At 46.3% G+C, this 17,766-nt stretch overlaps 2 protein-coding genes across 2 annotated transcripts in view; both read left to right on the forward strand.

Moving 5' to 3' along the window:
- The window catches only part of LOC115322760 (trafficking protein particle complex subunit 10), a 59,199-nt gene that overhangs the window by 14,687 nt on the left and 26,746 nt on the right, over window positions 1-17,766 (forward strand). The window contains exons 7-9 of the mRNA XM_042291477.1: window positions 420-554; window positions 3,721-3,855; window positions 12,578-12,719. Coding sequence (XP_042147411.1) covers window positions 420-554; window positions 3,721-3,855; window positions 12,578-12,719 — 412 coding nt within the window. The remainder of the gene's footprint in view (window positions 1-419; window positions 555-3,720; window positions 3,856-12,577; window positions 12,720-17,766) is intronic.
- Window positions 16,786-17,460, forward strand: LOC120837346. Its single transcript, XM_040206622.3, has one exon. The coding sequence runs from the start codon at window positions 16,801-16,803 to the stop codon at window positions 17,458-17,460; it is 660 nt and encodes a 219-aa protein (XP_040062556.1). The 5' UTR covers window positions 16,786-16,800.

Consider the following 17,766-nt stretch of genomic DNA (forward strand, 5'->3'; position numbering starts at 1 on the left):
ATTGCGGATGTATCACAGTGAAAAGGCAGAGAGCTTACGAAGGGAAGGAGGTACGAAATAGTCCACTGTGTTTTCAAATTTTCGTACCGAAAGTCAGGCTTTTGACTTTCTACCTTTTTTCTTTTGGCCCACTGAACGACGTTATATTAGTAAAATCCCAATCTAAAGTGATTTATACCAGCCCAAAAATCATTTCATGGGCCCTTTAAGTATCCTGAGCTGCAAGTGACCAAAGCTGATAAGAGGTGGCCAGCCATAGTAGGGGTCCAATGGTTGGCCTCTTGCAGCCCCCTCTCCATTCCACAGTTTTGTTTTTCCCTTAGCCATGCTGTTCATAAGCTAAAAAGTTGCCTTGAAAGACATTCAGAAAATGAAATTGAGATATTGTTCATGTGGCAAACTGGGTAATGCGGTTGCAGGTGCCTGGGTCTGGCAGGGGCTATTCGGCGAGGGGTCGCAGGGACTGGGTGCCCCTGGCGCACATGGCCCTAGCCCAGGGACTGGCCAAGAAGGAGGGTGGCACGGCCGTGGGGCTGGTCTGCACAAACCTCCTGGTGAGTCCATCGCACAAGGGTGTTCTTGCTTGGTTACGACGCCGGGCATTTAAGTCACGTGAGAACACAAATGCTTTCACCGAACAGGCACAGACTCTGACTGTAAAAGCAACAGGAATGTATAGTGAGGCAAAATTCTTCCAGCAAAGGAAGTTAATTTGCATTCGGCATATGGAACAAAACTAGCTTGCCTGTCGTCACATTGCTTCCTCTCGTGTACTTCCGCTACTAGTTGAAGTCGTACCGTACAAGCACATGCTAGTATTACGAGTGGCATTATTAGACTGGAACTTACCAGAATAGATGGTCAAGTCTACAAACAGTGGCTGCTGGCAAGGACTGAATTTAGACCGTCTGCTTTAAAGGAAAAGTGAGCTAGCCCTGCAGCATGTTTTCCCCCTTCTGCAAGAAGTACAGTCGGCTCTAAAAAAAATAGCCCAAATGAGCGATTGTGGGGCTGCTGAGAGGGCATGGGGAGCTGCAATCATGCCAACACAGCGGGATCAAGATTACTTGGCAGTTTTCATATTTGTAGCATGGGGGAGGTCATCAGACAGCAGCTATTTTCAAAGCACACTTTCAGTATGCCGCTTCTCTGCCTCAGGCTTTCACTGGTGCCGGTCATGCATTACTGTGCATATATGGGGTTTTTCTTTTGCTCGCTCATTGAGAGCAGTGATTACTTCTTTTTTATTCACCTTCTTACCATCATGAGATATCTTTGAGACGTCAGAGTGGCAAAGAACATAGATGACAGTACCGACGTAGCAAAAAAAGAATTCTTTGGGAAAGAGAACTATCTTCTGAAACACCTGCGAGATCAAAAGGTGAAGGGTGGGAATGACACGACCACTCTCGCTCTTAGCATATTCGTGACTACTCGGTGCCGCATGTGACGCTTTTACTGTTCTGGTCGTTGATCACTTGTGCTAATCTTTTTGAATGCCAACTGTACCATTTTAATGTGGAAGAATAATTTTTTCTGAATAAGTTAAAATCCATGCACATTGTGTTAAAGGGAAGCTGAAACACATCTTAAAAAAAAACGAGTTAGAAGTGAACTCTGGCGTATTTTAGAGCGCAGCTCTTAGGCGCTCGTTTTCAGCTTGAGCGGCGTCGCTGTCCCCGTCGGCAAAACCCCGCGTTGCATCATGGGACGTTTCCCATAATGACGTCAGACGTGACGTCACCAGGGTCATTAGGGTTACGTCTGACGTCACTCGCAACCACGCATTGCATGATGGGACGTTTCCCATAATGACGTCACACGTGACGTTGTGTGCAACATCTTGAGGTTTACGAGTGACGTCACAAAGGAGGAGGGAGGGAGGAGGAAGAAAGGAGGAGGACAATGGAGGAGAGGGAAGAGGGGCATACTCTCCTCTCCGTACCCCCCCTCCTTCTCCTCAAGAGTTGCATTCTAATTCGGCATTACAGGGTGTTGTAAACATCTTTCATTTTTTATCCTGTGAATCTGAATATCACGTTTATTTTCCCCAGAGATGTAACGAAACGCAAGAAAACACGAAAAACCTCCGACCAGTCGTGACATCATTCTAGGATTTTTGGGCCACCAAGCGTGTGTCACTCATGTGGGCAGCCCGTGCAATTGGAAGCTTGCCAGGTATATTTTCCTGCACTGACGCCAGTCGTGACATCTATTTCTGACCTTTTTGAAAATTGCAAGAGTGTGTGTGCATAGCTTTGACAGGCACTGAAGATGTGCGAGAGCAGTGAGTCGGAAAACTCCTAGTATGACGTCACGCCCTGGGAAGGAGGGGCTTCAGCAGTACTTTAAAAATTAATTTCTGCTGCATCCGTGCACCAAATTGAAAAATAATCATGATATTCGTGATCCTGGAGGCCAAATGAAGTCGATTTCGGTGTTTTTCGTCAAATACAAAAACGCTGCAGTTTCTCTTTGAGTAAGTGTTAGAATAGGGACATAAAAAAAATATTACGAGTGAATTGAAGAAGTAAACAATCATGGAAAAGATCACAGTCCTAATCACGTAGTAAGCCTTTGTGTAGACGACCGGCACATCTTTGGGTCACGGCGGGTGACATGAAAATGGTCATATTTGTCACAAATGATTGGCAGAGAGACGGTTAGCACCGTAGGAAACTAAACATTTAATAGGGGCAAACTTGTTCCCCTAACAAAAAAAAAATACAATGAGGTAGCGTCGCAGGTGTCGAAGGTCGGCTGAGTGGCACGATGGAGTGCAAAAGCGAAGACTGACCCCGGACCGCCACACAGAGCATCTTTTATACCCGCGTGGGTTTCTGGAACATTCGGCGTAGAACTTTCGGCGCGTAGAACATTCAAACCTCGATTAGACGACAAGGCTCTCGAACTTACGAGAACGCCAAGTTAAAAGAATAAAAAAAAGGAGCTTCTGCTTCCAGGAATCGAACCTGGGGCCTCCGTGCGAAAGCCGAGCAAGGTAACCATTTGGCCAGGCCCGCACTCGCTCAGCAACACCCGTGGCAATATGTTGTCGGGCACGACTTATAGGACTGGACACAGAACTGGGTAGAACGAAGGCAGTAATGTGTTCAAAAATTTCTTTCCATGGACATGCCTAATGCTTATCAAGATTCCAGATTTTTACTTTGTCTGTGGTCAATGGCAAATGTGGAAGTGCATAAATGTAAGAGCTAAGGAACGCTCTTTGTCTTTAAAGTCTGCTCCCTGGGGACACTAAGCTCTACATTGTGACAGATGTGGCAGTTCTCCTCAGTATAGCGATATAAGACTTTTGGCAAAACGTTCTCATAGATACACCAGGGAAATTCACGAAGCTATCTATATTCCGTCTGCTCTAAAACCGTGCAGTACAGCCAAAGCTACAGGGGAGGAACAGGAGAGGAAGGCTGGGAATCCCAGCCTCTCTTCATTGTTTCTCCTTTCCCTTCTCTTGAAAAGGTTGGGACACACTCTCTCCCCTGTGGCTTTGGCTGCATTCTAGCGTTTTAGTGAGACGGATTATATATTAAACTGTTTTGAGGTATGCAATTCTGCGGAGATATTCGGTGCACATTCAAACGTTCTGGATGTTTGCGCATCCCTCGTGAGCACTCATTGTTGCCTCATTTGCACGGAGCAAACTTCCCGGTGTGCTCCAGTGTGCCCCAGCCGAGTGCTCTCTCTCTCTCTCTCCAGGAGTTGCTTCCAGGGCCACGCCACACTCCCACCTCCCGCTTCTCCCACTCCCCACTAGAGGGCGGCACTGTCGATCTGGTGTTGCTTGGGGCAGAGCTGGTCCCCGGCTCCAACGAGCTGGTCATCACCCACAAGGTTGGCCACGGCGCCTATTATATTTCTGTGTTGCCTTTGCACTTGCGAGCTCTTCAGTCTGCCTTGACAAGCAAGCAAGGTCATGGCCTCAGACACCAAATTAACCCTAGTCATTGCCTGCCAGTACAGTGTTGTCGTTTTAAAAGAAACATGGAAAGAGCAAAAAAGTTTTTTTTAACAGCTTGGATGAAAAAAGGATGTCATAAAATAAATTTACTACGAAAAAAACAAATATTTTTAGAGCTCTTTTTACTGCACGAAAAGAATTTGTAGTTGGCGCCCGCAATAGCCCGTGGAAAAGTGGCCACTAGCAGTCATGCGACTGGCCACCAGTAACGTGGTAGATCAGTGTACTGCCGCGGTGCACCACTGCCGCCGCAAGTTACGCTGGAGCTGTTCAGGGCCGCCGCTGAGGGTGCCGTGCCGCCGGCTGAATGCATTTTACAGCGGAGCTGTTAAGGGCTAGGTTCCCCAGTATCGTGTCTGGTATCAAACGCCTGTCGACACAAACCTACCTGGACAGCTACCGCCATCTATAAGCGACCGTGGCAAGCACACAAGCGGTCTGGTTGCTGCCGTCGCTCGTAGATGGCGCCAACCTTTCCAGCTATCATAGCAGAATGGATAGTTGGGCACGTTGGTGGGAATTCATCGTAGGAAACAGCGCGAAAAACGGACGACGACAAAGAAGAAGGACGGGAACGAGCGGAGCGCTCGTCACGTGTGTTTCTTCGTCCTCGTCTGTTTTGCGCGCTGTTTCCTACGCTCTTATCAGTCTCGGTTTGGACTTAGGATGGGTCGGCCGCACGCCCTTTCGGGGAAAGAAGACTGGCTGCAGAAGGAGCGGCGACGTACGCAGCAGCGCGAATGGGTCCGCAACCGCCGCAAAGCCACTGTCGCCTCGACTTCTACCGCATAGAGTGCTTAAGGTTCTCTTCCTTGCCAAAGAAGAGAAAATCGCTCACCTGGAAAGCCTGCGCCGAGAACAGAACCAGCGATGTAAAGGGCGCCGGCGGGCCAACACCACGGACGACGATCGTGCCACGGAGGCCAAGCGCAAGCGCGAGGCCCGGCGACGACGGCACTCCACGCCGGCTGAACAGTTCCCGGGCACGACGGCAAGGTTCCAAAGGGAGTTCGTGGATTACCCATTTTGCGTCACATGCGCCGTGTGCGACCGACTCTGGTTCGCCGGAGAGGTATCCACGATCAGCGGGGTGTCGGACGAGAAGAAGCGGGAAGCGTGCGCGTTGCGGCGGTGTGTCGAGAACAGCTCTGTTGGTCTTCCTTCTTCACGAGATTGGAGAGGCTGAACTTTTTTTTTCTTTTTCTATTTATACGCAAAAAGTAATTTAAAATATGCCTTCAAATTTAACAAAAAAAACCTTCACAAGTCTTAATAAATCAAAAAATGAAATAAATTTTGGAAAAAAGTTATTATCGTCATCATTACTTAGCAACCTCTATTCACGCCGCCGCCGAAAGGGAACACTCAGGCGCGCCGCCGCCGTCAGTTTCTGACCGGTGCACTGGTCTATCATGTGGTGCTTGTGCTCTTTCGGTAGCTTCCTATGAGCTCTAAAAGTTACTTGTTAATCTTCGTTTTTTTGTTGCACTTAAAATGGAGATTAATAAATAATTTTTAGAGCCCATAGGAAGCTCCCAAAAGAGCGCAAGCACCACGGGACTATATATTGTCCAGCCACGTGGCTCTCGTAGCAACTTTTCGGCGAACCCTGCGTGCGCTAACAAAAAATTTTCTCCTCTCTGTAAATATAGCTTGAAAAATTTTGTTTTTCTTTTGTTGTAAATTTATTTTATGACATCCTTTTTCCATCCAGGCTGTATAAAAAAAATTGTTTTTTTCCTTTGCATATGTCTTTTAATGCAGAATTGCATTCTTGCCGAGGCCAACTCGGATTTCTCGAGTATCTGTTGTACGCCATGTCCTGGCACGGTGGAAGCTAATACACGGTACTCTGTTTCATACTCGGTGCACGGTGTTGCCAAAGCTGCTGGCTCAAGCAGGTGGTTTCATCTTGCATTTTGTTTGCCCATGCTCTCACGAAAATGGGTTCTAGATGGTGTCGCGTGCTTGCATCAGTAGTTTTGACAGCACACAAGGGTTGGACCAGTTGTCCAGCTGCCAAACTCCTCCACCGGAAATCAACTGTGCATGCTGATGACAGATTGTGAGTTGCCCCACATGGTGCTCCCCCGCCTCGGTCTTGCATTGTCGGTGTAGCTGCAAGAAAGAAAAGAATGACAAGCTGACTCTTCGAAAGGACGCGGCGGCCCACACCATGAAGTTAAAACTAATACACGGTACTCTGTTTCATACTCGGTGCACGGTGTTGCCAAAGCTGCTGGCTCAAGCAGGTGGTTTGATCTTGCATTTTGTTTGCCCATGCTCTCACGAAAATGGGTTCTAGATGGTGTCGCGTGCTTGCATCAGTAGCTTTGACAGCACACAAGGGTTGGACCAGTTGTCCAGCTGCCTAACTCCTCCACCGGAAATCAACTGTGCATGCTGATGACAGATTGTGAGTTGCCCCACATGGTGCTCCCCCGCCTCGGTCTTGCATTGTCGGTGTAGCTGCAAGAAAGAAAAGAATGACAAGCTGACTCTTCGAAAGGACGCGGCGGCCCACACCATGAAGTTAAAACTAATACACGGTACTCTGTTTCATACTCGGTGCACGGTGTTGCCAAAGCTGCTGGCTCAAGCAGGTGGTTTGATCTTGCATTTTATTTGCCCATGCTCTCACGAAAATGGGTTCTAGATGGTGTCGCGTGCTTGCATCAGTAGCTTTGACAGCACACAAGGGTTGGACCAGTTGTCCAGCTGCCAAACTCCTCCACCGGAAATCAACTGTGCATGCTGATGACAGATTGTGAGTTGCCCCACATGGTGCTCCCCCGCCTCGGTCTTGCATTGTCGGTGTAGCTGCAAGAAAGAAAAGAATGACAAGCTGACTCTTCGAAAGGACGCGGCGGCCCACACCATGAAGTTAAAACTAATACACGGTACTCTGTTTCATACTCGGTGCACGGTGTTGCCAAAGCTGCTGGCTCAAGCAGGTGGTTTGATCTTGCATTTTGTTTGCCCATGCTCTCACGAAAATGGGTTCTAGATGGTGTCGCGTGCTTGCATCAGTAGTTTTGACAGCACACAAGGGTTGGACCAGTTGTCCAGCTGCCAAACTCCTCCACCGGAAATCAACTGTGCATGCTGATGACAGATTGTGAGTTGCCCCACATGGTGCTCCCCCGCCTCGGTCTTGCATTGTCGGTGTAGCTGCAAGAAAGAAAAGAATGACAAGCTGACTCTTCGAAAGGACGCGGCGGCCCACACCATGAAGTTAAAACTAATACACGGTACTCTGTTTCATACTCGGTGCACGGTGTTGCCAAAGCTGCTGGCTCAACCAGGTGGTTTCATCTTGCATTTTGTTTGCCCATGCTCTCACGAAAATGGGTTCTAGATGGTGTCGCGTGCTTGCATCAGTAGCTTTGACAGCACACAAGGGTTGGACCAGTTGTCCAGCTGCCAAACTCCTCCACCGGAAATCAACTGTGCATGCTGATGACAGATTGTGAGTTGCCCCACATGGTGCTCCCCCGCCTCGGTCTTGCATTGTCGGTGTAGCTGCAAGAAAGAAAAGAATGACAAGCTGACTCTTCGAAAGGACGCGGCGGCCCACACCATGAAGTTAAAACTAATACACGGTACTCTGTTTCATACTCGGTGCACGGTGTTGCCAAAGCTGCTGGCTCAAGCAGGTGGTTTGATCTTGCATTTTATTTGCCCATGCTCTCACGAAAATGGGTTCTAGATGGTGTCGCGTGCTTGCATCAGTAGCTTTGACAGCACACAAGGGTTGGACCAGTTGTCCAGCTGCCAAACTCCTCCACCGGAAATCAACTGTGCATGCTGATGACAGATTGTGAGTTGCCCCACATGGTGCTCCCCCGCCTCGGTCTTGCATTGTCGGTGTAGCTGCAAGAAAGAAAAGAATGACAAGCTGACTCTTCGAAAGGACGCGGCGGCCCACACCATGAAGTTAAAACTAATACACGGTACTCTGTTTCATACTCGGTGCACGGTGTTGCCAAAGCTGCTGGCTCAAGCAGGTGGTTTGATCTTGCATTTTATTTGCCCATGCTCTCACGAAAATGGGTTCTAGATGGTGTCGCGTGCTTGCATCAGTAGCTTTGACAGCACACAAGGGTTGGACCAGTTGTCCAGCTGCCAAACTCCTCCACCGGAAATCAACTGTGCATGCTGATGACAGATTGTGAGTTGCCCCACATGGTGCTCCCCCGCCTCGGTCTTGCATTGTCGGTGTAGCTGCAAGAAAGAAAAGAATGACAAGCTGACTCTTCGAAAGGACGCGGCGGCCCACACCATGAAGTTAAAACTAATACACGGTACTCTGTTTCATACTCGGTGCACGGTGTTGCCAAAGCTGCTGGCTCAAGCAGGTGGTTTGATCTTGCATTTTGTTTGCCCATGCTCTCACGAAAATGGGTTCTAGATGGTGTCGCGTGCTTGCATCAGTAGCTTTGACAGCACACAAGGGTTGGACCAGTTGTCCAGCTGCCAAACTCCTCCACCGGAAATCAACTGTGCATGCTGATGACAGATTGTGAGTTGCCCCACATGGTGCTCCCCCGCCTCGGTCTTGCATTGTCGGTGTAGCTGCAAGAAAGAAAAGAATGACAAGCTGACTCTTCGAAAGGACGCGGCGGCCCACACCATGAAGTTAAAACTAATACACGGTACTCTGTTTCATACTCGGTGCACGGTGTTGCCAAAGCTGCTGGCTCAAGCAGGTGGTTTGATCTTGCATTTTATTTGCCCATGCTCTCACGAAAATGGGTTCTAGATGGTGTCGCGTGCTTGCATCAGTAGCTTTGACAGCACACAAGGGTTGGACCAGTTGTCCAGCTGCCAAACTCCTCCACCGGAAATCAACTGTGCATGCTGATGACAGATTGTGAGTTGCCCCACATGGTGCTCCCCCGCCTCGGTCTTGCATTGTCGGTGTAGCTGCAAGAAAGAAAAGAATGACAAGCTGACTCTTCGAAAGGACGCGGCGGCCCACACCATGAAGTTAAAACTAATACACGGTACTCTGTTTCATACTCGGTGCACGGTGTTGCCAAAGCTGCTGGCTCAAGCAGGTGGTTTGATCTTGCATTTTGTTTGCCCATGCTCTCACGAAAATGGGTTCTAGATGGTGTCGCGTGCTTGCATCAGTAGCTTTGACAGCACACAAGGGTTGGACCAGTTGTCCAGCTGCCAAACTCCTCCACCGGAAATCAACTGTGCATGCTGATGACAGATTGTGAGTTGCCCCACATGGTGCTCCCCCGCCTCGGTCTTGCATTGTCGGTGTAGCTGCAAGAAAGAAAAGAATGACAAGCTGACTCTTCGAAAGGACGCGGCGGCCCACACCATGAAGTTAAAACTAATACACGGTACTCTGTTTCATACTCGGTGCACGGTGTTGCCAAAGCTGCTGGCTCAAGCAGGTGGTTTGATCTTGCATTTTATTTGCCCATGCTCTCACGAAAATGGGTTCTAGATGGTGTCGCGTGCTTGCATCAGTAGTTTTGACAGCACACAAGGGTTGGACCAGTTGTCCAGCTGCCAAACTCCTCCACCGGAAATCAACTGTGCATGCTGATGACAGATTGTGAGTTGCCCCACATGGTGCTCCCCCGCCTCGGTCTTGCATTGTCGGTGTAGCTGCAAGAAAGAAAAGAATGACAAGCTGACTCTTCGAAAGGACGCGGCGGCCCACACCATGAAGTTAAAACTAATACACGGTACTCTGTTTCATACTCGGTGCACGGTGTTGCCAAAGCTGCTGGCTCAAGCAGGTGGTTTGATCTTGCATTTTGTTTGCCCATGCTCTCACGAAAATGGGTTCTAGATGGTGTCGCGTGCTTGCATCAGTAGCTTTGACAGCACACAAAGGTTGGACCAGTTGTCCAGCTGCCAAACTCCTCCACCGGAAATCAACTGTGCATGCTGATGACAGATTGTGAGTTGCCCCACATGGTGCTCCCCCGCCTCGGTCTTGCATTGTCGGTGTAGCTGCAAGAAAGAAAAGAATGACAAGCTGACTCTTCGAAAGGACGTGGCGGCCCGCGTCCTTTCGAAGCATGTTTCTTGAAAAGACAATTCTGCACATGAAGGTTTGATCGGTAGGTAGAAATACAGCTCCAACTTTTTTAGCTCTTTTTTATATGATAGGTAGGCATAAATAGTGGATTTTGTGTTGAAAGCAAATAGTGATTTTAGATGAATATTTTCTAATTGAATATTGGATAGTTGCTACGCCCTTCTCAAAGCCTTTCACTACAGTCAAACCCGTTCATAACGAACAGCAGGAAACTCTACGATCAGTTTGATATAGCAAGTAGTTCGATATAGCAAAATCCATTTACAAAGAACTTTCACAATGCGTTCATTGTAAGGCGAGAGCTTCTCTTTCTTTCTCATCTCTTCACTTCCGCCTTGTAACAACGCGCTGGTTTTTTTTTTTTTGCATGCCTGCAGAGTTTTTTTTTTTATCTTCTCTCCCCTTCTGAATCGCTTCTCTTTGCTTAATTTCGTTCGTGGCTTGAGCTTTTAAAATTTTCTTTCTTTCCTACTTTTTTTAGGGGGGGGGGATGGGGAAGGGGAAGGGGAGGGACAGGCTAGAAGACGATTGTTTGCGTGTTTTTGGAAGCCTTCCCGGGGGGGAAAAGTTAGATATAGCCAATATGTTGTTCGTTATAAAAAGTACTTTTTACATGCATTTTTATTTAAATATTTTATGAGTTCGATATTGACAGTAATTTGCTGTACGTTGGTTCGTTCTAAACGGGTTTCACTGTACCGTTGCACCTAGCGTTCATCATATTGACACCGTTGATGCCACTTATTCAGCTTTGCAAATTTTTTTGGGTTGTTTTGTTCACATGTCGCGACATAGGATATTGTAGCGATGCAGTTGGTTTGAGGGGATAAAGGAGAGCAACATGAGTGATGGAAAGGACGAGAACAGGACAGGACTATGGACGTTTTGTCCTGTTCCCGTCTTTTCCATCGTTCATGTTGCTTTCCTTTATCCCCATAACTTTACCAGCGTGCTCTAATTTGTCAAGTTGGCCTGAGCTGCAAGAAATCCTTTAGAGCACATCCCTTCCACTGCATATATTATTCCAAGATTCGTGTATCGGCCTCTTTGCCTGAAATACATTGCCTTCCTTGCTTTTTCACTCCTGTGCAATTACCCGTGATCATTAATTGTACGGCATATAGTTTACCTCTCCGAAACATTTAACCACTTGTTCAGTTGCATTAATGGCACCAGACATGGCATCAAGAATGTTGTGACAAAAGCTATTTTATTTTTGTATAAAAGGCCCTGTTGCTGCAGCCAACTTTGTAATTGAGATTTCAGTTGTAACCGAGATTTCAGTTGCATGTCAAAAGATCCCTAGGTAATCAAAATTAATCCTCAGTCCTTTCTTTGGACGTGCCAGATGCCCTTTGCTGGTCTACTATGTAAACCCCCAAATTTGACTTTACGATGCTTGTCAGCACGCTCTTGGCAATGCCGAACTGGCATTTACCTCAGCCAGTGTCTGAATTTTTCTTTTAGAGGGACGGGATGACACTCGTGTCTTGACATTGTAGGTTCAGCCGTTGAGCGTAGTTGCATCTGCACCGTGACTGTGTCGCCATCGAGTGCAGAGCACGGTAGACTTGCAGTTTGTCTTTCTGTTTCGGAATGTTGAGTTTTTATGCAATGGGCGATGCTCACGATGCATACCGTAATATCCCGAGAGATAGCCCACCTTAATCCGAGAGAAAATCAGGCGAAAATAAGGAGTGGGCTGAGTGGGCTAACTTTGGGTGTACAATCGGAAAATATTGAAAAAACACTATTTTTAGATAATGTTTTTTTTTTTTTTTTTCTGTCAAACCATAGCTGACTAGCTGAATTTACATCCAGGCCATCATTGATCCCAACACTATGATTACTTGGAGTGGGCTATCTTTCGGTGTTTAAAAGAAAACAGCAAATTAAGCCAAAATTAGAGGTGAGCTATCTTTTGGGGGTGGGGCATCTCACGGGATATTACGGTAAGTGAGAGCTCTGGCGCTGACGCTTCAGTGAAGGCAAAATTGAGCTTTTTTCACATGTTTTATGCATGTGTGAAAATTTAATGGATCTGTTTTTCACGAGGTTATGCCTTTCCCGTAATAATGGGTTTGGCACAGTATGTATAATCCAAGATTTATATAAACAAACTATAAAGAAAGACCTTTTTTGAGGCAAACTCTTTGCTGATGGTTCTTAGTGAGAGTGCACCTGGAAGTTCGACTAGCGTGCGAACACGCTGTGACTGAGCAGGATTATTCTTGTCAAACAAGGCTAGGCAGCACAAACGTCCTATGCACGTCTACGGGTCATTTATAAAACGTTAGGACATGCTCAGGATGTCTGAGGACTGTGCATCTTGCCAAGAGGGATGTGTCAGCGGCTGGCCTGTGGAATTATCTCATGCCCCAGGAAATGAGTGGAGGCGGAGCGGGTGTGCAATAGGTTCCAGCGGCGGAACAGATTTCAGTCACCATTTTAAAGGCTGTGGATGTCTTCTGCTGGTCCCTAGAGATTTCTCGTTGGATGCCCAGCTCTATTGTTCCCTGACATGACAGGTGGACATCCCCGGGCGCTACCGACCCCGGCAGCTGTTTGTGGACTGGGAGCAACTGAGCCTGGTGCAGCTGGAGCTGGGTCCTCAGCCCTACCTGCACGTCACCAAGGAGAGCCCCAGGCTGGCTCTACACTTCCCACAAGGTCGGTATAGTGCAGCTGGGCAGCAGCAGGGGTGGGACCCATCAAGAGAGGGAGTCTACCATATTTCACCCTTCCCTACCCTAACCTAGGTATACTACCCTCCTACACTATTCTAAGCTGTGTTACCCTTCCGTGCTCTATTGTACCCTAACCTACCCCGTCTTGCCCTAGCCTATCCTACCCTAGCTAGCCTACCCTAGCCTAGCCCCGCCCCGCCCCGCCCTCAGGCGGTGTGCCGTCTTTGTTGCTGGCAGCCGTCCTCCACAGCGTATCTTCGTATGGTCGAAGACCCAGTTGCTCGCAGCGGCCAAGAAGTCCATTTTACACTCAGTTCACGCAGAACACAGAAGCTACAAAAGGCCGTGGTATGCACCGGAAGTTGAGACGCTGCGTACGTCGTTCATCCCCGTAGCCAAGTCAATTCAAGAGCGAGGGGTGGGGCATACTTCTTTTTCGCTCGGGGCAAAAGAGCGGGAGTTTCTAATGTGGAGAGGTTGTGACTCCAACTAAATTACGTCCTATAGTGTAAATATTGCTTAAAACTTTTTTTTTTCTTTTGCTGAAAATTTGTTTTGTGACATGCTTGTCCCAATTAGGCTGAATAAAAAAAACATCTTTTTTCCTTGCAGTTACCCTTTAATACATTCAAAATTTGTTTCCCAAGAAAACTTTTGTCAGGAAAGAAAACTAAAGCTAAGGAGCTGTTTCCTTGTTTAAGAGTTACCGTATTTACTCGAATCGAACTTGCCCTCGATTGTAACGCGCACCCGTGTTTCGAGGTCCGAAAAAAAACAAAAAAAAAACGCAATGACTTGATTGTTACGTGCACCAGATTTTGTGGGTTGGATACAGAAATGAAACGTTTTCTTATTCGGAACAACGAAGGTTTATTCCAAATGCTTGTGATGAAATGATGGGCGCTGTCTCTCTGGCGGCAAGGTCATCATCATTTTGAAATGTCAATGGCAATACGGTAGCGCAGTTTTGGGTCGCACTTGATTCTAGCGCGCATGTGATTTTTGGACCTATATGCGAGGAAAAAAGGTGCGCTTTAGATTCAAGTAAATATGGTATATGCCTTGAATGGCAGTTGAGGGACCACTTCCGGTCTTGGCATTGATCCAATAAAGCAATGTAGAAGCCTACAGACCTTGTAAATGATAATGCACATAGTACTAGGGAGTATCTAGCTCATAGTTATGTATCAATGGATGGCTCAGGCTGGCTTGAGTAGTGCACCAGAAGGACGCTTTACTTCAGAGAGGAACGATCGAAGAAATTTGGGGGCTCGGGGAACCCATGAAGGCACTGAAGGGAACCCCAAGGGTTTGAGAAGCCATTCTGTATAGCAAAGGGCTACAATAACGTTCATCTTTGAAAATTGTCCAGCTTAATTGAAGATGAAATACTGATTTCAAGACCAACTCCAGAATGTCACCAGTTCATCAAATCTTAGCTGTTCATAAGCCAAAACCACATAAGTATCTTGGAAAAAAAAAAAAAAAAGCAAGTTTGTAAAGAATGCTAAGTAATGAAGAAATAGGTCTGCTTTGTTGAAGGATATTGTTTGTTATGCTGTTGTGCACGAGGAATGCCCAGCAAAACGAAAAGAGATGAAGTGTGACCTTCAGCAAACAAGAACCTAACAAAATTTAAATGGCTTTTTGTTTTCTCTGTCATCTCCTAAAGTGGCAAGAAAAGAAAGAAGAGCCAGAGAGGGAACAAGAGCCGGGAGCCTTCTGCTCTCGAAGCAGTACGGGTATTTGATCTGCACGCATTTCAACAATAGCTGGGCAGTGCGTTTTTCATTGTGCTCTCTGGCGTTCCAAGAATGTTTTTAAAGGTTACGCTCGTCCTAGTGCGCGGCCGTGGGCTCAGCACATGATTTACTGCAGGAATACAACTTTTAGGCAACATTCTTTTTTTAAATGCTGCAGTGATAAGTTGTAATAGACCAGCAGTTCTCAAATGGGGGTCTGCAAAGGTACTCTAGGGGTCTACGAAGCCCAGCCCCATCAGTCAAGCCCAGAAATTAAAGTTGTCTTTTCTCAGATCGAGAAGAAACATTCTAATTTGTGGGTAAGTTTTCTCGTGTATATGTCAGTAAGATAAGTTTACTTCACATTAGCCCTTAGTTATTTTCATTTATTAAATCGCTATCTTAATTTACCTATACTCTCCCTTCTTTTCACCACTAACGGGGTCCTCCATCATCTTTGCCAATCCAGAAGGGGTCTGCAAAACATCAATGGCTGAGAACCACTGTAGTAGACCATGTGGAAAAATACAAATACCTCAAGTTATGGCTTAATGAGTGAAGGAAATTTTTAAAGGAACATGGAGGAAACATAATTAGGACAGGGAATATAAATTCAGCTGTTATGAGGCTTGAGGCATTGTTGATTTATAATAGGTATGAAGTGGTCACTGGTATATCGAAAGGAGTGATGGTGCTTAGACCGTCTTTTGGCAATAGGGTACTGTGCATGAGGTCGGATGTTAGATCAGGATTAGAAATCTGACAAAGGGGCATGGGCAGGCTGGCAATGGAGCGTATGGGAACACACTGAATGAGAGAGTACAAGGAAACATAAGCTGGTTGTTTTTTGAGAGAGGAGGGACATTCAGTAAGTTTAAACTTGAACAAAAGTTTTCTAATGTAGGATATATGGTAGGCGTTGAAAGTGTACAAGCAATTATTCATAAATAAAAAATTTAAACTCTAATTGGGCAAACTGAACCTGAAAGCTGACCTTTAAATACCTACACACTTGTGGTAGGACTAAGCAGACTAATTCAGTGGAGAAGGGAGTAAACAAGCAGAAAGGAAAATGTGGGATAAAAGAATAAAAGGGAAATCAGCCTTAGCAATATAGAGATCACAATAACAGAACATAAGAAATGAATAGATATTTAATAATTCACAGGGAAGCCCTTTACTGTTTGGGTGAGAACGGGAGTGTTAACGACAAAGACACGCTGTAAGGCTAAATATCGAGAGATAGACATATGAGCCTTGTGCCACAGTGACAGTGAGATGCTAGGACATGTGGTTTCGAAGTGCATGGGACTTTGTCCTGCCTTCTCTGAAGGGGTATCAGATTTGGCAGGAGCACTGGGTTTTGCTGCTCAGAATGGAAGGCCGGAGAAACAAAGAATTTTGATCACAAAAAAGTATAGAGAAGTGTACGACAATGCACAAAGTTGATGGGGCACATTATTTAATGAGGGACGTAAGTTACAGCCAAATTTAAAGGGGAGGGGATGTAAATGCTTCTAGGCTAAGTGGCACAAGCTACCGCCCAATACAAGGCGTACTGCCAATACAATGCATCCATCCTATGATGGAACACATACGCCCGCTGAAATTGTTTTGATCATCTTCAGAACGTCTTGCAATAGAACAGCGTTTGGCTAGGGACAGATGAGCAAGGTAGGTTTTTTCTGCTACTACCAAGGACAGAGTAAGAGAAAGAGGTTTGTCTCAATTATATTACAAGAATAGCACCTTCATAGAAGGAACATCAATGTGCCATCGCATATGGACGTGAAGCACTGCAAAAACGGGCCCATTTTTTTTTTTTTTTTTACACCGTTTTTATTTTAGGGGCAAAGCTCTTTAGGGTCTAGCCTTGTCCGTTTGGCGTCCGTGCTCACATTGATTGCCATCCCATCTGTCTTGTTAAAAAAAGAAAAAATGTTTGTGCAGTCAACAGGATTTGAACCTGTGCGGGGAGACCCCAATGGATTTCTAGTCCATCGCCTTAACCGCTCGACCACGACTGCGGAACGAGTAGGGGGCTCTGAGATGTGGTAGTAACTCGAGCTGGGGATGTCATGGATGAAACGTTGCATGTAGTCGCTCAACGTCTATACAGGAGAGGGCGCTGCGGTCAAATGCGTATATAATCGCGTTAAACTTTGCAAGCTCAACGTTAATAGATGAGAGGGCGCTGCGGTCAAATGCTCAAATGCGTATATAACCACGTTCCATACGAACGTGGTTATATACGCATATTCGAACCCAGGACCATTAACAATAGAACAGAAGTTAGAAAAGATTTTGGAAAATCAGGGCCAGATGAGTAAGGATCTTCAAGAAGTTAAAAGTGGTCAAGCAAACCTTAGGCAAGAAATGCATAATATTCACGGAAAAATTAATAAACTGGAAAATGCAATGTCAAATATTCAGAGCGAAATGGTGAAAGTTGATAGTCTAAAGGAAGTCGTTGCAAACCTAGAACAGACAGTCAGACAGCAAAGTGAAAAGCTAATTGACCTAGAAAATAGAGGAAGGCGAAATAATCTACTTATATTTGGCTTACCCGAAAAACACAACGAAAGCACTGAGGAACTGAAGCGAACCGTAACGAAAGATGTCTTCCTGGAGACTCTCGGCATCACAGTAACTTCGATTGAGCGAATTCACAGACTTGGACGTAAGCGCGAGGAAACGAATAGACCGGTAATCATAAAGTTCTTCGACTACAACGAGATAGAGGAAATATTTAAAAACTGTAGAAAACTAAAAGAAACTAAGCTCAGTATCAGTAGTGACTACGCAAAAGAAACAGTGCAAGTAAGAAAACTATTATGGGGAAGCGCGGCATCGAACAGAGCAAAGGGCGATAAGGTATCACTTGTACATGACAAGCTGAAGATTAATGGTGAAACATTTGTGTGGGATCTTAATCTAAACCAGCGACGTCGTGTTCAACCCAGTGGGGCAGCCTACAACTGACGCGATGCAAGGGCGGCTGAAAACAATCCACCTGAATTGAGAGTTATTAGCCTAAACGCCCGAAGTGTGGTTAATAAAATTGAAGCTCTAGAAATTTTGTTTCTTGCCCACAGTCCCCATGTGGTAGCTATTACAGAAACATGGCTAAACTCCAATATAGAAAGCAATTGCATTGTTCCCCCCAATTATAAGTTAGTTAGGTGTGATAGAACTACCAGAGGCGGGGGTGTGGCTATTTGTTTGAGAAATGACATTGATTGTGTGGTGCTTGAATGCGACTGTGATGAAACTGTTTGGTGCCGAATT

Source organism: Ixodes scapularis, unplaced genomic scaffold (genome assembly GCF_016920785.2).
Source record: "Ixodes scapularis isolate PalLabHiFi unplaced genomic scaffold, ASM1692078v2 PGA_scaffold2__306_contigs__length_199485367, whole genome shotgun sequence".
Taxonomy (NCBI): Eukaryota; Metazoa; Arthropoda; class Arachnida; order Ixodida; family Ixodidae; genus Ixodes; species Ixodes scapularis.